Here is a 24,338-nt window from a genome sequence, read left to right as displayed (position 1 = left end):
CTAGAGAAAACATGCATATTGTTATTTTTATACACATCCCATTTTCATCAGAACAGCAGTGATAATACTATATATTATATTCCTAAATGAATGTTTAAATCCAGGCAACAGATACATAAGAAATTACTACTCCAAAGGATTCTTTAGTCTTAGTAAAGCAATTTCTCCTTTTCCTAAGAGCATTTCCTGGGCATTTTTGTGTTTAGTCATGGTTCAATTGGAGAAATGAAGAAAGAATGAAACTAGAATTTTGTCTACGACATCTACCACATGTATAAAAAAGGATAATACCACAGACTCCCCAGAGGCAGGATGGGGATACTTCTGACCTGAACCCCAACGGGCACACCTGGCTATGGCCCTGGAGGGCCTCCTGCCATTTCCAGACCTGGTGACACCATCACTCCCCAGAACTCCAGGGAGCAGCAATGTGGCTTGTCCACACGTGCTTGGCACAGTGCTCAGTAAAGGTTCATTTGCCTTCTCTTTTCTTCACCTATCACTTTGATTGTACCATTTTCCTGAGATCACTGAAATGTCACAAGTGATTCAAATCTCAGAAGCTTACATTAATGCAAGACAATGGAAAAGTCAGGGATAAGTTAGGATGCCCATTTCTAGTGAGCAGCATCGATCCTTTCAGAAGGAAGTGCCAAATTCAGGAAGAGAGAGAGGTGAAGTCCCATTCAGAGAAGCTTCCAGACTCCAGGCTCCCTGTAACAGGCAGCCTCCTCTGTTCAACACCAGGAACAGAACTGCTTACACACTCGGGCACCCACATGTGGCACTCCAGGCTGGTTTGCACGCAGGCTCACAGACACCATCTCCCTAGCACAGTGCTCTGCAAACTCACTGCTGGGCAGAGGCCACCAGCCCCACTGTCAAGGACAGATGCGTCCCTGGAATGAAATCCGAGATACAGGGACCTTCATAGTCATTAGTCTAACCACATGTCAAACTCCTCTGCTAACTCTCCCCTACAATTCCCTATCACAGGGAACTGGCCTCCACAATGCACAGCCCATCCACCCTCAGAACAGCTCTCACAAGGCTTTCTTCTCGATAGTGCACAGAGCTGTAATACTTTCTCATGGCTCCCACATGGGGTCCAGCTCCACGACCCAAGGGCTGGGTGGCTGGAACAAGCTGAATGTCTCCTTTGCAGGCTGCTCAGACAAGCCGCCCCAATCTCCTTTTGTTCCCCTGCCTGGACAGGAGCCTGTCAGAGCTGCTCTGAGGACAGACAGCTCGGCCACCACTGTCCTGACTCTAGGGCCTTCCACATGTTCTGCCCCTTGGCTCAGCCTGTCATGCCCACCCAGGCTCTGAGTCTACCCTCCAGGGGATTCACCAAAGCTCAGCTTCTCTGTTTGCACATTCATTACTGCTACAGATACTAACAGGACTGTGGAGGGCCTGAGACATTCTTTGGCCCACAGCAAACAACACTTGCTGCCACCTGGGTGTGTTGTTGGCAGCTGTCCACGTTCACTCTGAAGGTTCCCAGGGCACTGCACATGGCTTGCTGGAGTCTCCAGTGGTCCTATCAACAGTGTTTCCCTCCTCTCCCATTAGTAACCACGTTGGAGACGAGCTGAGGGTGATGTAGGTGGCCCTTGGTGAAGACAGGTGGAGTCCTACGTGGACTTATCATCAGTTCACTGGGAGTTTCCCATGACCTAACACAACACAACTTTCCTGCAGCAGCAGCTGGCAGAACAGACTCAGCAGGTATCATTACCTCAGGTACACAGATGTTCACAGGTTCAGGACCCTGTCACACACATCTCACAAGCAGCCTCTTTGGCAGTCTCGAAACTCCTGCCCTTGCACTGGTCCATCCCCGGGCTCAGTAGCCTGGTGCTCTTGTCTCCACTCTCAGCCAGGGTAGCTCTTGCTGCTCACACCACACTCTCCTGCAAGGCCAGAGCACCTCACCAGCTTCCTTCCACCACTTGCCTGAGCCCCTGTGACAAGAGTCAGCCAGGTAGAGAAGTTGGCAGCTAGTCTTTAATTTGTTCTTCTTGAGGCCTTCCATGTACAGAGCATGGATGACTTGAGGTCTTGCCACTCCTCCGTCACCTCAGTCCTCTCAGTCAACACCAGTGGGGCCACCACAGGGTGTGTTCTGTAGGCTGCCCGCTAACCGGCAACTCACCACACAAGGAACTGTTCACTGCCATTCTACCTTTTAAAAACAACACATAAGAAATTTGGAATTACAGGATACAAAAGCTCACATAAAACTAAATGTCATCTAACGTGAATCTCATTTTGCAGGTCGGAGACTAAGGCCCAGGGAGGGAAGAGGCTTGGGCAGGGATTGTGGGGCAGATCCAGGACTGCAGCCTGGGTTGGACCGCCATGCAGGGCCCTCCACGAGACCCAAGTCAAGAACCTCCCCAGGGACTAGCAACTTCAACATACCACCCGGCCTTGTATGGCCACTGCCCCTGAAGCCACCCACTTCCTGGAATGAGCTGATCTCCACCAACTGCTTCCCACAGCGGGCTGATCCCCACCACCCAGCAGACTCCATGACCAGAACTGCAAATTCCTGAAAAAAGGCTGGTGTACGCGCAGGCGGCAGAGGGGAGGGCAGCCTTCCACACCTCTCTGCTGTGTTGCCCCCACGTGATTTGGATGCTGGCCACCTGGCCAGAGGTGTTACTGCAGCTGGAGGCTCTGCCCTAGCCCTCCAGCTCTCTGGACCAAGAAAAGCCTCCAGCAGAGCTTCATGGCTGCCTTACCCTGCTCCCATAGTGGCCTAAGCCAGGGAGTCACTGGCAGTGACAAACCACAGCTGGAGAATAAGCCTCTGGTTGCAAAAACAGACAAAAACATCAATTAGGGATACACCAACTTTGAAGAAAACACAACTGCTCTCCCCAGCCCATCAGGGGCCACAGGATGGCAGGAGAGTGTTGAAGAAGTCGAATGACCCCAAGGCCTCTGCCTCACCCTGACACGCTATACAGAGTGGCCAAGGAAGAGGCCAAGAGCAGGGAGCCAGCAGAATCCTGTGGGAGTCTCAGGGCCACCTGCCCCAAGACAAGCTCAACAGCACTGAATTCCACAACTAGCAACACTGGAACTTATTCCACTGAAGCCAAGGAAAGTTAAAGGCAGCACAACACAAAAGAACATGGTAAGACAAATTCTACCCAATTCTGAACAACAGATCATCTACAGCTATAGTCCCTGTGGCTGCACTAGAGAACTGCCACAGAAAACACAGCCTGAGACTGAAGTCAGTGAACTGGTTCACAGAAGCAGCGAGCACACCCCACCCCACCCACCTCCTCCCCATCTCTCCCAGCACTGACAAAGGCCACAGCAGCGTCCACGTGGCACCAACCACACCAGGGTAGACATGAGGCCAGCACACATCTTAAACCAGAGCCCAGGTTCTGTTTTCCTACAAATAGTCTCAAAAATATAACAGAGAACTCTTGTAATCTCTCCTTTATTACTCTGCATACCACTGTTACCTTTAAAAGAAGGCCACTCTAAATGGCATCCTTGCCTGACTCTACCAGAGGTGCTAGAAAAGCAGGCAGGCCATGGGGTGGGAAGCAGGGGCGCCGTCTCCAAGACCTGCTCTGAGAGGCTTTGGCTGCCCAGTGCGTCTTTCCTTTAAGCCAATTTCCAACAGGCACACTCTCTGGCCTGTTCCCTCTACCCTGTAAAGCCACCTGCCACCTTGTGCACGTCTGCACTCCCTTTCTAGACAGTTTGGGACAGACAGAGAACAGGCTCTGAACAGCAGAGTGCTCAGTAAATGGTTCCTGGAATTACAAGGTGCCCACATGGGGACACAGAGCCTAGATAGCAGCCTGTGCAAGGGACAGTGGGTGCACCTGGGCCAACGTGAACCTGACCACCTGCTGCCACCACACCCTACACACAGCTGAGCCAGAGCTTTCTGTGGTGCCACACAGGTTTCCCATGCCCTCTGGAAAACCAGCAACTGACACACAGAATCTACTCAAGTATGCCAAGGCCTCTGCCAGGAATCCCATGCTTGCACCTAAGGACACCACCAGCACCTTGGCAAACTGCCTTCACAGTAGCAGGTTCCGAGGGTACGTGCATTGTGCGGGCAGCCTCCCAGCGGGGTGCTCACCTGCTCATCCACGTAGGCATCGATCCTCTTCTGGCACTCCAGCCACTCCTCAGCAACTCTGTGTAGCTCTTCTTCAGAGTGCTGGTATCTCTGCAACAAGGTGCTGTAAGTGTCCTCATTGCAGGTGTCGTGCGTGGTAGTTCCTAGCCTAGGAGAGAGAAGGCCTCGTAACAAAATAAAGGGCCCAAAGGCTTTGAAACAGAAAAGTGCTTCCTGTTGCTATCATCGTGTTTTGTCATCTCACGTCCCGATGTGAAAAGTGGGACACTACTACCTTGCAGCAGGTGCTGTGTGGGATTAACAGATCACATGTGCAAGGCGCCCAGAACAGATTCTGGTGTAAAGGAGACACTCAAGGAAGTAATAGATCCTAAGGAAAAAAATTCAGTGGTGAATAACACTGCTCTCTGCTAAAAAGACTACGGCCCAGCGATTCTGTTTACTAAATGTGGGGTTGGACACTATTTTACCCTGTTGAAATACACTGACCCAGAGGGAAAAAAGAAAACCAGAAATAAAATTTATACCTGGTTTTCAAATAATGTAAACCAGAAAATTTGCTTTACCTGAAGAAATACAGTTTCATGTATTCTATATTACATTGTCTTTCCATGGGTGAAAATGGGCAGGAATGGCTGCCTCTTCTCCTGTCACCCGTCTCCAGCTTCAAATGAATCCCACTTGTGAACATGTGTGGAAAGGGGAACTTGCAAACACACCCCTTGGTTGCTGAAGCTACCCACACACTGTTCATCACATCAGAGAAGCAGCAGACAAAGCAAGGTATAACTGAGCAGTGGTTTAGGGAAGTCCAGAGAAAGGGAAGAAATGATACTGATGCACACACTGATTGAGGCCATTGCAAACATCACAGTTGTTCCTCTAAGGCGGTTTCTGCCTCTTGGGAAACAAAACTCAAGACACAGATTCCAGGGATACTGTGTGTCAGACGCTAGGCCCTGGAAAACAGCCTTGCATCTTGCCATGCCACAACCCATGACACAGCTTTTACTCCCCCTTCTGCTTCTGCCAGCCTTGCTCTTCACCTGACTGATTTCCATTCTTCATACAAAACCCAACTTCTCTGTCATTCCATCCTGCCCCTCCAGTACCACATGGAAAGCAGGGATGCTAAGGGACACTAGTGCTACGCTACATCATGTGTTCCTTGTCCCATTCCTCCCAGAAGAACTTCTCTCTTCCAAGTTATAGAAGAACAAAGGAAGAACAAAGCACATGGAAGGGAGGAGGTCCTGGAGGTATCTTTGGTGGTATACCTGGAGTGCAAATGCAGGCACAGGGCTTACATGCAAGCAAAGCCTTGCTGTAATCAGAGTTGCAGGAAATATCCACAGGGTTGAATGAAATCAAGGGTCCAGTGAATTGGTTTTTACCTCAATATTCAGCTTCAAATATAAGACAGTGCCATGGAAATATACCCACTGTAATGTTACCAATAATGTGTATGTGATACATTATTATCATTGATAAAAAAAAATGAAATAACATCAGTTTGAGTAAGTTTGTTTCTAAGCCCAATTAATATATATTTAAAATGAAGACTAACAGCTACTGACATCTGTAATGACAGGGAAGCACACATGATAAGCCTCCTGATATAAACAAACCACAGAGACCTGAGCAGAATCTGCTGGAGCCTCCAGATCCCACCACCGATTCTCAGGCAGCACAGGACCTCGGACCTGCCAGACTACTCCAGGAACATGCTCACATAGGATCCAGACCATGCACCTCCAGGGCAAAATTGCCCAGTTCTTTAACAGATAAAAATGTAAGAGAAAAGGGGATGTGTGTAGAGGGCAAGCTGTTGATAAAGACTCTCAAAAGATTTGAAAAAAAAATAGAGGGGTGAATGGAGAGTTATTGCTTAATGGTTACAGAGTTTCTGTTTGGGGTGATGAAAAAGTTTCAGAAATACATAGTGGTAATGGTTGTAAACACCGTGAATGTGGACCAGGCACAGTGGCTTATGCCCGTAATCCCAGCACTCTGGGAGGCTGAGGTGAGAGAATCACTTGAAGCCAGGAGTTTGAGACTACCCTCAGCAACACAGTGAGATCCCATCTCTACAAAAAATAGAAAAATTATCTGGGCATGGTGTTGTGCACCTGTAGTCCCTGTTAGTCAGGAGGCTGAGGCAGGAGGATTGCTTGAGCCCAGGTGTTTGAGGTTGCAGTGAGCTCTGATAATGCCACTGCATTCTAGACTGGGTAACAGAGTGAGACCCTATCTCCAAAAGAAGGTTAAATGAATACCAGAGACAAAGTGTTAATACTAAAATTCTTAGGTCCAAAGAGTGAGGAGTGAGTATGCTGTGGAACACAAAGGGACTGCTTTTTCTGCTGTCTCCAGTGCTATTTGGGGAATGTGCCACTTGCCCTCTCCCCTGCTCCATCCCTATCTGCATTTATCCCTCTCCTTCAAATGATCCTGAGACTTGAAAGTGTTACTGCAGCTTGAACCTCAGAACTAACACTGGAGACTCTGAGACACTACTGATTTTTGGAATCTGACCATTATATCCAACAAACAAAAAATCCAGAACTAAGGCACAGGAAAAAATGGAGTTTGATAAGGTTTCTGTCACCCACCCATAATTTGACAGGCCTACCAAACTAATTGGCTCACCAATAAAAGAAAAAACAAGGACAGATAGACTGGATTCTTGCTTTAAGAATCCCTTTCTCAAGGTGCATGTCTTCTTATAAAAAGTGCTTTTGGTGGATTTGAACTTCATAACTACAGACAAAAAACATGCTCTGCATTTCAAACTCGAGACTCTGAAAGCTCTTCTGACTCTTTTTCTTCTATGAGGTTTGTTGTTAGGACATTCAAATCTTGCTGCACCCACAGTGAAATGTAAAGGATGCTTTTAAAACAATGGACTGAAAAGGGAAAGAATGGCTGGGAAGCAGGCCGTGGTAGAGGGAGCGCAGGAAGAATCAGGCACCAACTGTGAGCCTGAGCCAGCCCCACCCCAGTGAGTAGGCCATACTGCTGTAACACCTTGTTCTGATCTCTTTATCCTCAATTCCCTTTTACCTAACCATTTTTGAGGTTATTCTTTCCCTAGAGGAGAGGTTGTAAGATGGGGGTTGTCAGGACCCCTCAAATAGAATTTAAGAATATAGGAAACAAAGATTGGGTCAATACATGGATGTTAAGGGGGGGGGGGGAAAGCAGCGGCTGGTGTGTAAATCGACTAGAACAATAATTTATTTACTTAAAAATAGTTCCCCTTCTCTGTGAATCTATTCTAGCTATATTTTAATATGGTCAAATAAAGATGTTGCTATGACGTGTCCATAATATGGGCATGTGCTCACATGTGGTAAACAGACAAGAACAGAATCACCTACCTGCAGACTTGGGCACGTGGGACCCAGTGCAGGCAAGGCAACACCACTCTGCTGAGGGACACCACATCAGGAGGAACTCGCCTCCTAACTGAACGCAGTGACCGCGGGGCAAACACACACGCATAGCCCACGTCTCTCTTTCACCCCAAGCAAATGCCCATGAGCGAGCACTGCACTTTGTACATCTGTCTTGGTAAAAGTATAGAATCCGGCCTCGCAAACATGAGGAAGCCTCATGGATATTCTACACCAAGAAGATGAACAAAGATGGAGAGCCTAGGGTATCAAGGAGATGTTTGAGAGAGATGCCAACATGTCTCTAGGAGCCCCTGGGGACCCTCAGGGCTGGGCCCTCTTCCCTCCTCCCCTGCATGCCCAACAGCCACAGCACCAACCACACCACGGCCACCTGGCTGAGCACAAGTCCTGTCAAGGTAATGCTATATCTACTGCAGGCGTTTCTATATTTATGAGGAATCTGTGGTGTTAAACCTTAGTAGCATTTATGCTGGTTCGTTATTTAAAAGTTTAATTGTATTACTCCTCAGGTTTTGAGCTTTTTGCCCAAACTGTCTTTTTCTCTAGGACCTGTTATTTTTCCTTTAAGAACTTCCTCACTCAGTGGTGTTCAGGTGCACACACACCACATCACAGGAGAAAAGACTGTGCTGTCACACCACAGAGACAAACACAGGGTAAGATCAGTACCTGATCTGAGATACCAGTGCTGGCAAGTTGCTCTGGAGAAGTGGCTCCGAAAAGACCAGATTTTCAAACAGGTGTTTATTATGCAATTCCCAAGTCACCTGGAACTTTTTCAAGTGTTCATTTTCCTAGTTTTAAAAAAAAAGAGAGAGAGAGAGAAAATCAGAAGACATAGTGAAATGATGAAGACTTGGAAAGTCCCAGAAGGGTTCCCCCTGCCAGTGCCTGCATCCCTCCACATAGGCCCAGAACATTCTACTCATGAAGAGTCATTGCTCCCTGTACGTCCCTAAGCACACACCGAATCAGACCTCTGACTACAGTGACTCTACCTAGCCTCCCTTCTAAACAACCCACACACAAAAGAAAAGGGTGGATGGGGCACACACAGATGAAGAGGGACAGAGAAAGAAAAAACAATTGCATATATATGATGGTTATTTTTTACAATAAGGCTTTCAAAATGTGATGACAGCCCTACATTCCAAACATTTTAAATATATACAAATCCTTTGATGGCAAAGGACAATAATTTTCTTGCATTATCTTGAGAAGTATCCCATTCTGATAGACACATACATTGGTGATATCCTGTCAAAAGGTAAGGCCTTTTGTTTTCCTAATAAACACAGGCAAACTCATCGATTACTTTAGATGACACCGTAAAAACACTCTGGGGGCGTCTTAGTCATCACAGACAGTGATGTCATCAGAGATGTACCACTGCCCCTCAACACAAGATCACTAGGGTTGGTGGCATTACTACCTTTCCTGAATGTAATTTTCACATAAGTCTTACACAACCACGCAGTATGAATCTACACTTCCCTCTGTAAGATACATGGACACCACTTGTGTTCAGATCATGTTCCATTTGGGGGTAAATGTTCCTTAACTGACAATTCTGGAAACTACTTATCATTATGTATCAATACTCCATGTCTCCTCTGAACTGAGTTGCTCAGGGACTAGATTTAGCAGTCTGCTCATATCTACTACATAGCCAAACTGAGTTGATGGAGATGTTAGCAGATGAACTACACACAAAGATTTCATTATTTTGGTACCTGATAACCCCAGTTGGTACACGGGGCTGAGAAAACAAATTATAATGATCAACTTCTGCTCTTGAAAATAAACATTTATAAGATAATGCAGACAGCAGACAGCCGGGCCCTCGGTCAATGGAGGGAGGGTACAGGGAATGCTTCCCAGGAGAGCCAAGGTCTTGTCTGGTGTTCCCCACAAACATTTGGAACCTCTGGGCTCCCGCCTGCCAGCCTGTGAGCAGCCCTGTTGACTGAGGCTCCATACCTGCAGGGGTGGAATCACAGCTCTGCCTTTCTGGGCTCACATTACCTAATGCCAATTGAATAAAGACTGATTTATGAAAACATTTGGCATTTTTTATAAAATCTGAAATTATACTTCTAGGTAGGGCATGCAAGATAAACAGCAGATTCAAACTCACTTTACAACCTGAAATCAACTTGGAGTTTACTTAAGTAACAACATATGCTAACACCTGTGTGCTTCCTACAGCCATGCACTGTTCTTAGCACTGAACTCATTAATGTCTCCAGTGCCCTGTGACCTTGGTGCTGCCCTACCTGTGCCTTCATTTACAGGCACAAAAACGCACAGAGGAGCTTGCATTACTGGACCAGAGAGAGCATGCAGGAGGTGAGGTCTGTGAAAGATGCTTGTCACAGTTCCTACCAGAGGGGAGGCCTATGGGAGGACTGCTCAGAGGCAGAAAGGAGGCAGAAAGGAAAGATGTCAGTGTGGCTTTGCCATGCAAATTGTTCTCACATCCCACTTTCTGCTGCAAAAAGCTTAGGGGGGGATTGAAAGAAGAAAGAGAAGGTGTTTAGAAAAAAGTTCTACAATAGACAGTGAGAAGTAACGGGATTTTCAAGATTGTTCTGTCTTGGAAACAACCCAAGTGTCCATCAATACATGAGTGGATTAATAAAATGTGGTATATGTATACCATGGAGTACTATTCAGCTTTAAGAAACAATGGTGATATAGCACCTCTTGCATACTCCTGGATAGAGCTGGAACACATTCTACTAAGTGAAGTATCCCAAGAACGGACAGACAAGCACCACATGTACTCCCCATCAAATTGGTATTAACTGATCAACACATAAGTGCACATATAAGAATAACATCTATTGGATGTTGGGCAGGGGGGAGGGGGAGGAAGGAGGGGACGGGTATATGCATACACAAAGAGTGCAATGCGCACCATCCGAAGGATGGACATACTTGAAACTCGGACTTGGGGGCGGGGGGGCAAGGGCAACATACGTAACCTAAACATCTGTATCCCCATAATATGCTGAAATAAAAAAGAAAAGAAAAGACTCCAAAACCTCAAAAAAGAGGGCAAAAGCACAAAGAGACACATATCAAAAACAAACAAAAAAAAAAGATTGTTCTGTCTTTGTGGATGGAAATTCAGACTTCAGTATTACAGCCTGATGAGGCATTTCTCAGATAACTGTAAGCATAATTTAAGTCTAGTTACGATTTTATTTTAACATTTTAAATAAGAAGAGAAAAATGTGCCCCATTATCCTGTTTGGTCCCCCAAGTAGTGTGGAATAAACCTCACAAGTGCATTTTCAGGGAAGTCACATTTTTTAGAACACCTTTCTATCTCCAAGTTGTATTCACTGGGTTCAGCAGAAACACTAGAACAGCGGTGCTGTTCAGAGGAGATAATGGAGTCAGCACAGAGTTAGCTGGCAGAGTTTGCACAGCACGTTAACCTGTTGCTTCAAGGAAAACAAGTGACACTATTTGTGGCTAACTGTGAAATCTGAGCTTTCAAGTAAAAATCAGAACTTTGGAAAACTTGCATCTGCCACCATGAGCTTGAAAGCTTCTCCATATTTAAAGACCTTTCTGATGAGATCAGTGGTAATATTAATAAATGCCATTTTTATATGGAATAAAATGCTGTCAACTTTAGGAAGATCTGCATAAACGAACCAACATTTGCCAAATTACTTACATATGATGTAAGAAAACCATGCATGAGTAAAAGATCCAAAGTGTGATGTAGACCAATGAATTTTAATGAAACAGAGTTCAGTGATTTGGCTTCAGATTCTGTGTCACAACCAACCATTCAGAAACTCTCAAGCTTTGGTGGATCCTTAAAGAAGAAATATCCATGATGATCTGAAAGGCTATTAAAATATCCCTTTTCTTCCAACTATGTATCTGTGTAAGGTTGAATTTTCTTCAATCACTTCAAGCAAAACAACCTAGAACAGACTGAACACAGAAGCTGACCAAGAATCCAACTGCCAAACATCATAGGGATTTATAAAAATGTACACAATGCCACTCTTCTCACCAAATATGTTTTGTTTTGAAAAAGTTATTTTTTATCTAAAAATGTTATTTGTTATATTATCCAATATATGCTAAAATGACATTTATGCTATCTAATGACTTTATATTTTTTAAATGACAAACGTTTTAAAATTTCTCAGTTTGAATTTTAATACAGTAAATACCAATGTAATCCATATAAACAAAAGTTCTTTGGGGTCCTCAATTTTTAAGTATAAAGGGACCTGAGTCCAAAAATTTTGAGAGCTACTGCTCTGAGACATTCAAGTTTATCTTAACCCATCTCTGTAAATTCTATACACTGCATAGATCGTTGGGTGGCAGTGTAATAATGTCTTAAATTTGTGAAGGTTATTAAATTTGAACCCCCAACCATAAAAAGAGATTTTTTAGATAACTAAAGAATTTTCATATGGGCTAGTATTAGTCAATAATAAAAAATTACTGTCAGTTTTCATGGGTGTGACAATGGTACTATGGATACTTAAGATAATGTATGTCTATTTTTGGAGATGCATATTTGGAATATTCTAAGACAAAAAGGCATACCTGGAACTTGCATTGAGATTCTGACCAAAGAAAGGGTAGAAGGGAAAGAGGGGGGAAAAGGCAGCATAATGAAGTCAGTGGCAACATGCCGTTAACTGTGAATCTGGTTAAGGGGTTTTCATTGTTAGTCTCTACTTTGAATCCAGAATTACACAATTAGAACACCTTATAGACAATCTTAAACAAATTCCTATGTTTTAAGATCACTTTTTCTTTGATGTTCTGTAGTTGTCACCATGTTGTATCCAGATAAGGACTTCAAAATATATCTTATTTGGGAAATGTGAAAGGCTTCCTTAACTGAACACTGATATCTTTCAACAATTCTGGAAAATTTTCAGCCAATCATCTTTATCTTCATTCTACTTCTCCCCTGGAAATATGATTAGTGATAGTTAGACTTCCCTGCTGTACCCTTCACGTCTCTCGAACTCTCTCATGTGCCCCATTTGTCTCTTTGAGCTATATTCTGTAGCATATATTTTTTCCAATTCACCAATTCTCTTTCAGTTGTCTATTCTGTTTAATCTATTCATTAAGCTTTTTTTTAAATTGTTATTTTTATTTCTAATTTTGCTTTTTTTCCAAATCTGAATGACGATTTCTTAGAGTCTTCATCTTTAACTCATAATTTCAACCCTTTTTTAATTTCTTTAAACACAAATATAGTTTACATCCTTTGTATGCAAATTTAAAATATCTTTGGTATGTGACTCTGTCTGTTGCTTCTGCTGGCTCTCAATTGTACTGTTGTGAATCTTAACAATTTTTTTTTTTTTTTTTTTTTTAACCTGTGAGCTGCTCATATTTGTGGATTTTGCCTATGCAAATTCTTTGAGATCAGACTGAAGGTCAAGCCTTCCAGGGGTGAGCTGCATGTTGCCTGACTTTACCAGCAACCCTGGACCACTGTAAAGTAACCTCCAGGGTTGAGCTATTTCACACCACACCAACAGCATTTGTTCAGAATGCAACCCTAAGCAGCAGTTGGCTTACAGTTACAAAATCTCCAGGAGTTCGTGCTTCCATGGCACACCATCCCATGATCACAATGGGTGTACATCCTTGCTGTCCCTTCCTGTGCTCCTGAGTTTCTTCTTCACCCTTACACTGAGGCTGTCATCATTTGTGTTCCCGGTCACATATTTGCCAACCCTATCCTCAGCTAGACTGAGGCCGTATCTCCTCTCTCCCACAATCAGAAGAAATCCTTAGCGTAAATATTAGCTTTGAGTACATGTATCTCAGGATTCCTGCTTTCAACTGTTTTCACCACTAGAACTTATTCCATTTCACGCCATCACAGTCATATGTTTTAAAAGATTTTATTTTATGTTATCTAGTAAATTTAGTTGTTTCCCTTGGAGGAAGGAATATGTTCAAGGTAATCTAGCCTGCCATACCCACTAGAAACAAAAGTGAATATTTCTATGTGTAAAGAAAATAAAATAAGATACTGATCAAATAGAGTTTATGGGTTTTTTCACCACAAGAAAATATTTCTGCTAGAAATTTGTTCTGATAAACATGGTTCAAATTAATTTCTGTTAGATTCATAAAACAGTGTTCTATCTGAGGAGGGCCTGGGCTTTGGCAACACTTTCTCTCTTCACTGCCAGAGTCTCTGTGCACCAGGTTCAGGCAAGGAGAGTGTCTTTATTAGCCTGGGCCAGTGTTCTCTCAGGAGACAAGGTGGTTTCACAGAGGCAGCGGCTCTGGATTTGGACCTCTGAAGAACAGGTAGACTTTCACGAGGCAGAAGTGGGAGAGGCAGTGCTGCGAGAGATGCCAGGATAAGCACCAGAGGAAAGCCTGGCTGCTGGGTGGATTTAGGCCTTCAAGTGGGGTAACTGCTGCACACACCCCCTTAACTAGCTGCCTCTTTTCACAATGGATGCCTCCCTGGGGCTTGGTGCAGGGAAGCTTGGAGAAGTCTGTGAACCCATAAGATGACTTACAAAATTATATGTATAAGCTTTTCCAAGAGGGTACATCAACTTTAGAATCAGATAAAAACCATTACACTTAAAATCTCAGGAACCACTGGTTACTATATTTGTTTCAAAATGTAATTTTACCACTATGAAAGCACCCAAAGCTAGCCCAATTAGGTATTATTTAATAATGAAATTTAAGTGATGATGAAAAACTCCAGAGACTTTATTAGTAAAAATGGATAGGTCTGTAACAGTCAAGGAAGCTTTAACGGCTTGTCTTTGGGGAGCACAGACTCCTTCCACCTAAGTGCGCTCACCCGTGACCAGATGTCTACTCCATTTCTACTCCATGCAGCCTTCCACCCACTGTGGTGATTTACCTTTTCTGGTGGTCAGACCCACCTGTGCATCCCCTGTGGTAGGACTGCAAGACCCCTGCAGGTGGGGATAGGGATGGGGCAGAACTCCAGTCCGTGGGCCTACCCTTAGCCCGTGCTGGGCTGGTGAGTGAATGCATGCATGAACGAATGAAGGAGTGAAGGGCCGTGAGCACACTGCTCTCTAGTCTCCACGCTCTTCTTTTCTGCACATCTCATCAAATACCACCTGTCTACAGTAACATCAGAAATAACATCTTAAGACACCAGAGATTTCTCTTCCGTCTCCCTATTAATGCATATACTGTCCTCACCTCAACATCCCAATGCCGTGCTCCCTAGGCCTCAAGTCTCCCAAACAGTGTTTCCCTGAGGTGTCACCAGGTATCAATCCACTCAATGCTTTTAGCCAGCAGCGAAGTCCAGAGGAAAAAGAAAGCAGAGAGGAACAGGTTCTCTCCCACAACCCTGCACCCAACCTCACAGAGGAGGGGCTCCGTGTCGGCGCACAAGCCTCAGAAGCTCTGTCCTGCTGCACGTTTCTTGTCTTCAGCTCATCGATAACAGAAAGAAAAGAACAAGTTGTCTCTCTTACCAGAGTGCCAAGGAAGGTGCTGATGGAGCGTGCCGCCTGGCAGAGGGCACCATATTCCTCGAGCAGGAGGGAGATGAACTGGTGCGCCTGTGGTGGGCCCTGCAGGCCAGACGGTGCCTTCACCTTTGCGGCAGCTGACAGTTGTCGCAGCAGGCGGACCTTCATCTCCAGCACGTACTCTCGGGCTTGCTGCTCCAGTCGCTGGTACAGCTGGTAGGGGTCCCTCTCACAGAGCCTGCACAGAGAAACAGTCACCACTCACCCATGGCCCACACACATGGGTCCCAGGACCGACAGTTTTTCATGTCAGCAAGCATCTTTTCTGAAGTCTTTCCATAGGCGACCACCTCTCGGTAACAACAACCATCACCTTTCTCACAAAGACCTGTGAGAGGCAAGATCACCCTACCTCACAGATGGGTTCCTGGGGCACAGAAAGCATCACCAGTGAACTAAAAAGAAAACAGACACTGAGTAATTTCTCTGTACGGCACTAGGCTCACCACACATGGTTTCAGCCCACACAGGCTGGGTAAGTTGTTTGAACTCAACGCAGCCGGCTGGTGGCAGACTGTATGGTCCAGATGCATACTCTCAACCACATACTACATACAGATGAGACTGAAGATAATTGTCTGTGACATCTCACATATTAACAATTGAAAAGCACTGATCCCAACAGAGGTAACACCTGGCTGCAGGACCAAGGTAAACAGCCCTCTCCTTTCTAGGAACTCACTATACAATCCACATGGGCTTGTATTATTTTTATAATCAAAAGAAACTTTATACAGTTTATCCTATTTTTAAATTAGCCCACAAAAAGGCAATAAAAGTATATAAAGTAAAATTTGTAAGCTAAAAAGCAGGGAAAAAATTAATACATGCCTCACCATTTGACCACAGTTGCAATGAACATTTGCCCTTTCTAAACTTGATAATGTGCTTTTTTGATACAAATATTTGTATGATAATCCATTTTTTAAAACATGTTCTATAGTATTTAGCATTATTATGGTTAAATTTGAAACTTCTTTTAATTGTGCACTTCTATCTAAGGAGCCTCTAGGTGGAAACCTAGGACCACTGATGCAATAACCAAAATATTCATCCATAACTCATCACCAGGAGGAACGAGTTTGAGTTCAGCATTCTATTAAACTAAGTTGTAAAATATATTGAGATGCAGCTCTTGGATTTGACATAATATATCCTTTCACCTTCTGGGTGCCACACTAGGCTAAAAGCAAAGAAAGTAAGGTGTTACCTACTCTATTTTTCAATACCATACCACCTAGGTTGTAAAAAACAAGAGCCTTCTTTGAGCAGGGCAGGTTAAACAAACAAACAAAAAAAGACAAGAGCCAAGTAAAATCTTGCAATGGAACATGTGAAGCCTTATATATATCACATGCTTAAAAAATAGTGTAAATTGATGAGGTTCCATTAGTACATTTCCAATATATTAATTTTTTTAACATGACAATTATAGTTTTAATTACTAATAGAATAAACTGTCCTCTGAAACAGAATGTATTTCATCTATTAAAAGAAAGCCACAGAAGACTCAAATTTTGACACAGGGACAATCAAACTTACAAGTAGATTAGGACACCTTCTTCTTAGTTCTCTAAGCATGGTGGAATTAGATGCCTTTTATTTCTTTGCCCATTTCTGTATTTTATAAGTGTAAGGAAATAACTGTGTGGTATTTTCACAAACAGATTTTTTAAAAGTTATGTGAAAAGGAGGCAGGAATATGTTGAAGATGCTGTGGATGTTCATTCACTCATTCATTAATTCATATGTACATTCGACAAATACTGGTGCATTAGCTGTATGGATCCTATTCCGAGGTATTGAAGATGCAGTATTAATAGTCAGAAGTTATGGCTTTTATGTGAAGGTTATGTATTTTTTCCTAATACTAGGAAACCTAACTTCTTAAATAGGCACATACTGTCCACAACCACCTCATGAAACACCAATGGTTCACAGGTCAAACCCTGAACACACTGGCTGAATTTATCAATTAGTTAATATAACCCATGGCTAATCACTATCTCTGCCACTAAGATAGTATCTGCTGCATAGCCAACATCAGTTTATAAAACTCCCAAAGGTGCTGCATTCAAAATGCCAGAGAGATGAAATCAAACAAGAATCAACCCATGAAATGTCCACCTCAAATGTGTTACTTTTAACTGGAACATTTAAAAAAAACAGAAAAAGATGTTATATTCAGACTATAAGGAAGAATAAAAATGACCGCCACCTCAAGTTCTGTGCTGTTACTGGGCACAAGATACCTGCTATAAGAACAGATGCTTGTGAGCACAGCTGCACAAGTGGGCCTGCCTCCAGCTCCTCTCCACCTCAGGCACTACAGGTGCATATGCAAGCTGCCTGACTCCATGGAGCCTGAGTTTTCTCATCCTGTAAATGGGGTAACTCTGCCTTTGCCCTGGGGTTGATAAAGGCAAGAGTGCTTGTGAAAGTACTTAGCAGGATCCCTGGCACAACAGGTGGGTATTACTATCAGTCTTAACACAGAGAAATGATAAAAATATTTCATTTTTTCCTTTATTACATAGGCAATAAGTATTTCATTAAAATCACAGTAATTTGAATCTTTTTACCTAGAAAGTTCACATTTGCCAGTCTGCCTGCTGCAGGCATGAACTGCACCTAGGGCTGAGCAAGTCCTATGAGGAGAGCCAGCCTGAGCAGAAGGCTTCAAGGGAAGCAGGAGAGGGTGGGGGTTTGGATGGGGACACAACAGAAGGGGTGACATGTACCTATCCACGAGCTCCTTCACTCCCTCCTTGTCAGGGATCAGAGACTGGTCCTGGTCATCTGCCAACGGGGTCCCTGCCTGGCGGTATATGCAGCGAACCATGTAACGCACTTCGGACCAGTAGTTCTGCAGCTGCTGAGGTTCCCGGTCTGACTCTGCTGAAATTTCTCTGTAAAATAACACAGGAATAAGGAGAGTAGGTTAGACAAGTTACCACAATTTGCTTCACTTGCTTACCCTGGCAGACTACCTGAGGGGGTAAAGACTGTCCTCAAAGCAGGGAGTACAGAAAACAGCCAGCATCTCCCAGCCTCTTCTACTTTGCCCAGCTCCCAGAAGCTGGCTTCCCATCACTAGCACCATGGGGTGGGGCTGATGGCAACTCCAGCACCACTCCCAGGGTGCCTTCTGCTGTCTGGTCCCTGAGACCTTTGTGTCCTTGGATGACAGGAGCTGACAGGAGCGTCTTCAGCTGCTGTCCACAGTCAGGAACACTGATGTCCACTCTGCCTACGTGACCCTTCACTTCACATAGGCAGCTCTCGCTGCCCATGGAACCTGTGCCTCTCCACCCGCCGGTCCCCATTTGGCTCCACAGGATTCCTTCCCGTGGTGGGGAACGGAGCTGGTTCACATCTGGTCCTAGGCTCTCTTCCCCTCAGTCAACTAGCAGCTGCCCGTAATCGGCCTCTCCCTCTCGTTTACTGCTGCTGATCTTAGATTTTAGTTATTTAAGTATATCTCCTCTCCCTTTCTGAGGACTAGCTTCCTAGTGTAAGGAATTTTTGTCTTATTCATCTGGTTCTTTCTCACAATAGCCATGCTACTATCTCACTCTCAAGAGTGGCTCAAATGTTAGCTGCTATTTGTCACAATAGCCCAGTTTCCTGGTCCAGCTTCAACATGCACCCATATGTCATTGTGGACAGGCATGAGTGGTGTGGCACACACACCACGTACCTGCGCTCACTGCAGGCCTCGCACGAGCACGCCGTGTCCGTGGGCAGCGTCTGTGTGCCCAGAGCTAGCCTCCCGCCACTGCTGGCCTCTGGCTGGGAGCTACCAAGCGGGGAGTGAAGAAGAAAATCTTGGCCCTGCTTTAAAAAGAGAACATAATAAACCAGTTATGTTCAAATGTTCATGGCATCAATTTTTTTATTAACTATTCAGAAAAATGTCTTTTAGAAAAATTTTAAAACACAGACACTGAAAAGAAAATATCTTAACCAACATTATATAGGAAATCTTTTCTCCCTGAAATTCAAGAATTTTGTTTGGAACCAACGACTTTCTAGTTTCTGACAGTTACATCATAATCACAAGAGGACATTCAATGAATTTCTTCTATCCTTTAAAAAAGAAGAATTTGGCCGGGCATGGTGGCTCACGCCTGTAATCCTAGCACTTTGGGAGGCCCAGGCGGGAGGATCGTTTGAGCTCAGGAGTTCAAGACCAGCCTGAGCAAGAGCGAGACCCCATCTCTACTAAAAATAGAAAGAAATTAGCTGGACAACTAAAAATATATAGAGAAAAAAAAATTAGCTGGGCACGGTGGCGCATCCTGTAGTCCCAGCTACTCGGGAGGCTGAGGCAGTAAGATTGCTTGATCGCAGGAGTTCAAGGTTGCTGTGAGCTAGGCTGATACCACGGCACTGTAGCCGGGGCAACAGAGTGAGACTCTGTCTCAAAAAAAAAAAAAGAATTGTACTCCCAGTGTCCTAATCAGCACATGAGACGACCATCCCAGTGGGCACCTCTGGGAAGTGACATTCTCATAGTGGCTCGAGAAAGCACTTAGTGGAAACCTGGCGGCCACCCTGAATCCTGCTCAAGCAGCCGAGAGCAAAGGCCTCTGTCCAGGGGGATCCCATAACCTATACCGCCTCCTCTGATTGAGGAACAGGAGGCACAAGAAAGAGAACACTCTGGGCAAAGATGACTGGATAAAGCAAGATCAGACCTTCTTACGGCACCCACATCCAATAGTACCAAAAGGACTTTGCCAACAACTACTACAGAGAACATAAGGATAACCTTAAGCAACCCTCCAATCCTTTCCCTCCCTCAGTTACCTACCCAACCTACACTGTGGTCCCTCTAGATACAGGCTCTGAAAAGGACTCTGCTTTGTGGGAATGTGAGCTCAAGTCTCAGAACAGAGGCCACCCACAGGGTGATGCAGGGTGCTAAAGAACCTCCCCCAGAGTTCACAGCAGAGGCCCCCAGCTCCATCATCATCACCCCAGCAGCCTGAGGAAGAGGAGCACAGTCATAGGAGGGGCTTCTCAGAGAGAATTCACCTGAGCCTAGAGAACTGCACTGCGCCCTCTCCTGTCCCCACAAGGGGAAGGGTGCTCCCCTCACCCCAACCCAGCCCAAGGCAGTGCTGGGCTTGGTCAGGTTTGTTCAGACACTTCACCACCCCAACATGCTGTGGACTAACAGCAAGAAAACTCTTCTAAGGCCCTGACATGAGTCCCATGGAGTTTGGGCACATGGACACCAACATCAGACTCTGAAGTGGGAAAGCCTGAGAGTCCATCCCAAGGACAGAGAAAGGCAGCAGGGGAGCTGGCACCTGGGTCATCATGAAAGAACCCCACCGACGCATGTCCTGCTGGGTGAGCAGACCCCAAAGGGCTGAGGGGAGGCTGGCTGGGTGTGACAGTCTCCACCAAACAGTCCAGTACAAAGTCCCCACTGAAGCCTCAGAAGTACCCAAAGAAGGTCTGAATGTCCTGTTATGTTCTGAATGTTTGTGTCCCCACATCCTCCAAATTCATATGTTGAACTGCTCACCCCCAAGTTGATGTAGGATGTGGGGCCTTTGGCAGGTGATGAGGTCATGAGGGTGGACCCTCATGAACAAGATTCGTACCCTTTTATCAAGTAGGCCCCAGAGAGCTACCGTGCCCTTACATCACATAAGGATGCAGCAAAAAGGATGCACCATCTCTGAACCAGAACTTGGGCCCTCACCAGACATCGCATCTGCCAGCACCTTGGTCTTGGACTTTCCAGCCTCTGGACTGTGACAAATAAATTTCTATTGTTAAATACATCTCCTTTGCCAACAGGCACAATGTTTGGCCTTGTGGGTAGAGGGTGCTACAGGGACGCTGAAGAAGAAGGGGTGTCCCTCCAGGTTCCTGTGCTTTCCTGGTCTTGATCCTACCCCCAATACAGTGCCCCATCAGTGGTGTGAGAGGGCTGGGGGCACTTGCTCCACAGCTCTCAGCAGCTCTCAGCTCGGGCCTGCAGTGCCTCAGGGAGCCTCTCTGCTACCCAATGGCTCCTAACTACACCTCTCCAAGTCTGTGCCTTCCTTTAGTCCTCTCCCTCAGCTCCACAGCTAGTGCTGCTCCCTAGAGCTGCCGTGATTAGATGCTTTAGAGTTCACTTCACAGATCTGGGTACCTGATCTGTTACTTGTTAATTATTCCTTATGTTAAAACGTGCCTGATCTAATTACTGGGTGGTGCCCATCTCCAGACTGACTTTCAGTTGACCCATCAACCTAAACACCCCAGTTAATCTCTTCTGTCACAAACTCTTATATGATATCCTGGAGTTCTACTTGTTTTTTTGTTTTTTATCTGTCTTCAACTTTGGAATGTCAGTTCCACAAGAGCAGGAACCTTTCTACTTGCTCACTATAGTACACCAGTACCTATGATGACGGCTGGCACACAGTACGCTCAGAACCACCACCAAGAACTTTAAAGTAACATTTCCTGGTGAGAAGAGATGAAACTGGCTGAGCATGATGGCTCACACCTGTAATCCTAGCAAAAGTGCTGAGGTGGGAGGATCCTTTGAGGCCAAGAGTTTGAGACCAGCCTGGGCAACAGGGAGACTCCGTCTATACAAAAATTAGCCGGGTGTGGTGGTGCATGCCTGTAGTCCCAGCTACTTGGGAGGCTGAGGCAGGAGGATCACTTGAGCCCAGCAGTTAGAAGCCACAGTGAGCTATGACGCCACTGCACTCCGGCTTGGGCGACAGAGCAAGCAAGACCCTGACTCAGGGGGGAAAAAAAAAAAAGGGAGAGAGAGATGGAAGTCTTAAAATAGGGTATATGATGACTATATATTAAATCCTTAAATGTGTCCCATTATAGTACTCATCTTATACAGATTTAACCTCAGTCACGATGTTTTGTCCAAGTTCAACACAACTTGAAGAATACAATAAAATTCAGCACCCAAAAATATAAAATTCACCATGTCTAGCATCCAATAATAAAACCAAAGCAGGAAAATATGACCCATAACAAGCAGGAAAAGCCGATTAATGGAAACAGACCCCAAAATGACAGAGATGATACAACTAATAATCAAGAATCTGAAACTGACAATCATAAATAAAACTCACATGTTCAAGAAAGTAGAAGAAAACACATAGAGTGAGGAAAGTAACTGAAGATGTTTAAAAAATAAGCAAATAAATGGTCCAGAGATGAAAAATAAAACATCATAGAGGAAAAATACACTAGATAGTCTTAAAACCAGATTAGACCAGAATATCAATAAACTTGAAGACAAGCAACAAAAATAATCCAAAATGAAGCATCCAGAGAAGTAAGACAGAAAAAATCAACAAAGTATTTGTAAGACAAAATCAAAATGTCTAATATATGGGTCATGGCATCCTAGAAAAAGAGGGGCTATATGAAAAAATAGTTGAAATCTTTCCAAATTTGACGAGACTATCTGAGAAGTTCCATTAACACCAAGCATAATAAACACAAACCTGACCAAAGCATATCAGTCAAATTGCTGAAAACCAGCAATAAAGTATAAATATTACAAGCAAAGGAGAAAAAAAAATTAGGTTCTTAAGTATGAAATGTCAGATTTCCTTAAATATTAAGTTTGACAATTGATTTCTCCAACATTTCATGTTGACATTTCTTGTTTTATTTTTCTTGTGAAGGTACATCCTCATTCTTTCAAACACACAGTTTGGCTTGTGATATCTGTCAAAAAAATTTTTAAAGCAATTTTTGTGAAACCACGGATAAGTCAAAAATTCGTGTTATTTTTGAATATGAATTCCGCCGTGGAACCAATACAGACAGCTCAAAATATCAACGAAGTGTTTGGGAAGGACGTGGCTAATGAACACACAGTATGTCAATGGTTCGAGAAGTTCTATTCTGGTGATTTTAATCTTAAAAATGAACCACGTGGGAGACCTGAGACCAACATAGATAATGATAAGCTCTAGTGGAAGCAAATCCATCTCAACCTATGCATGAATCAGGAGTAAGGTTTGACGTTACCATTCCAACAATATTAGACCATTTGAAACAAATCGGCAAGGTAAAGAAGCTGGATGGATGGGTTCCTTCCACATGAAGTGTGTCAGAAGAGAAATCATCTTGAAGTTTACCTTTCTTTGCTGTCATGAAATACAAGCAAACTATTTCTACACTGTATTGTTATATGTGATAAAAAATGGATTCTTTTTGACAATTTTAAGCGTTCAGCATGATGGATGGATAAAGAAAAATGAGTCCCGAAATACAGTTCAAAAGCAAATATTCATCCAAAAAAGCTAATGGTGTCTGTTTGGTGGTCCAGCGCTGGTATTATCTGCTACAGCTTCATGAAACCTGGTCAATCGATTACAGTGGATGTCTACTGCAACCAATTGGACGAAATGAGGAGGATGCTTTCAATTAAGCAGCCAAGACTGGTCAGTACAGACAGGCCAACCCTCTTATAAGACATTTTATATAATACATAGGAGGAAAGATGAGGACGACAACATGTTTCTCATTAGAAACTGGGGAGGCCAGAAAAGACCTGACCAAAAACCTAGAATTCCAAACAGAAATATCCTTCTAAAACAAAGGCAAAATAAAAGCTTTCAGACAAACAGAAGCTCCCCTACACTGTAACAAAAGTTAAAGGCAGTTCTTAAGGCAGAAGGAAAATGACACCAGATGAAAATGTGGATCTACATAAAGAAATGAAGAGCACTACACATAGTAAAAATGTGGGTCAAAAATTTTCTATTCATTGATAAAGTCTTTTTTAAAAAAAATAACTATTTAAAGCAAAAACAAAAATGTATGCTGAGGTTTATAATGCATATGAGAAAAATATACAACTTTACCAGCACCACAAATAGTGGAGATCAAAGTATACTATTACACTACACATGAAGTGGCATAATATTCATTGAAAGTACAGGTTGAAAAGTTGAAGATATATACTGTAAACCCTAGAAAAACAACTAAAAAAATTATAAAACACTGACATATAGGTAATAAGGCCAATAGGAGGTAAAATAAGAATCATAAAATATATTCAATTACTCTAAAAGATGAGAAGGTAAAGAAGTAAAGAGAAACAAATAACAGGAAAAAAGCAAGATGGTAGGCCAGGCGCAGTGGCTCACGCCTGTGGATCACTTGAGCCCAGGAGTTTGAGGTTGCTGTGAGCTAGGCTGACGCCACGGCACTCACTCTAGCCCGGGCAACACAGTGAGACTC

General features: G+C 44.1%; 1 protein-coding gene across 4 annotated transcripts in view; it reads right to left on the bottom strand.

Moving 5' to 3' along the window:
• FAM193A (family with sequence similarity 193, member A) overlaps positions 1-24,338 on the bottom strand; it is a 100,221-nt gene that overhangs the window by 66,504 nt on the left and 9,379 nt on the right. For 2 of the 4 annotated variants that reach the window (XM_012650651.1, XM_012650654.1), the window contains exons 2-6: positions 18,799-18,935; positions 17,840-18,007; positions 15,042-15,276; positions 8,215-8,339; positions 4,127-4,274 (exon numbers count right to left, since the gene is read on the bottom strand). In XM_012650651.1, coding sequence (XP_012506105.1) covers positions 4,127-4,274; positions 8,215-8,339; positions 15,042-15,276; positions 17,840-17,940 — 609 coding nt within the window. In that variant the 5' untranslated portion in view covers positions 17,941-18,007; positions 18,799-18,935. The remainder of the gene's footprint in view (positions 1-4,126; positions 4,275-8,214; positions 8,340-15,041; positions 15,277-17,839; positions 18,008-18,798; positions 18,936-24,338) is intronic. The other 2 variants (XM_012650653.1, XM_012650650.1) reach the window with 1 other exon arrangement.

This window comes from Propithecus coquereli, unplaced genomic scaffold (assembly GCF_000956105.1).
Source record: "Propithecus coquereli isolate 6110/MARCELLA unplaced genomic scaffold, Pcoq_1.0 Scaffold337, whole genome shotgun sequence".
NCBI lineage: Eukaryota > Metazoa > Chordata > Mammalia > Primates > Indriidae > Propithecus > Propithecus coquereli.
This window is presented reverse-complemented; position numbering and strand designations above follow the sequence as displayed.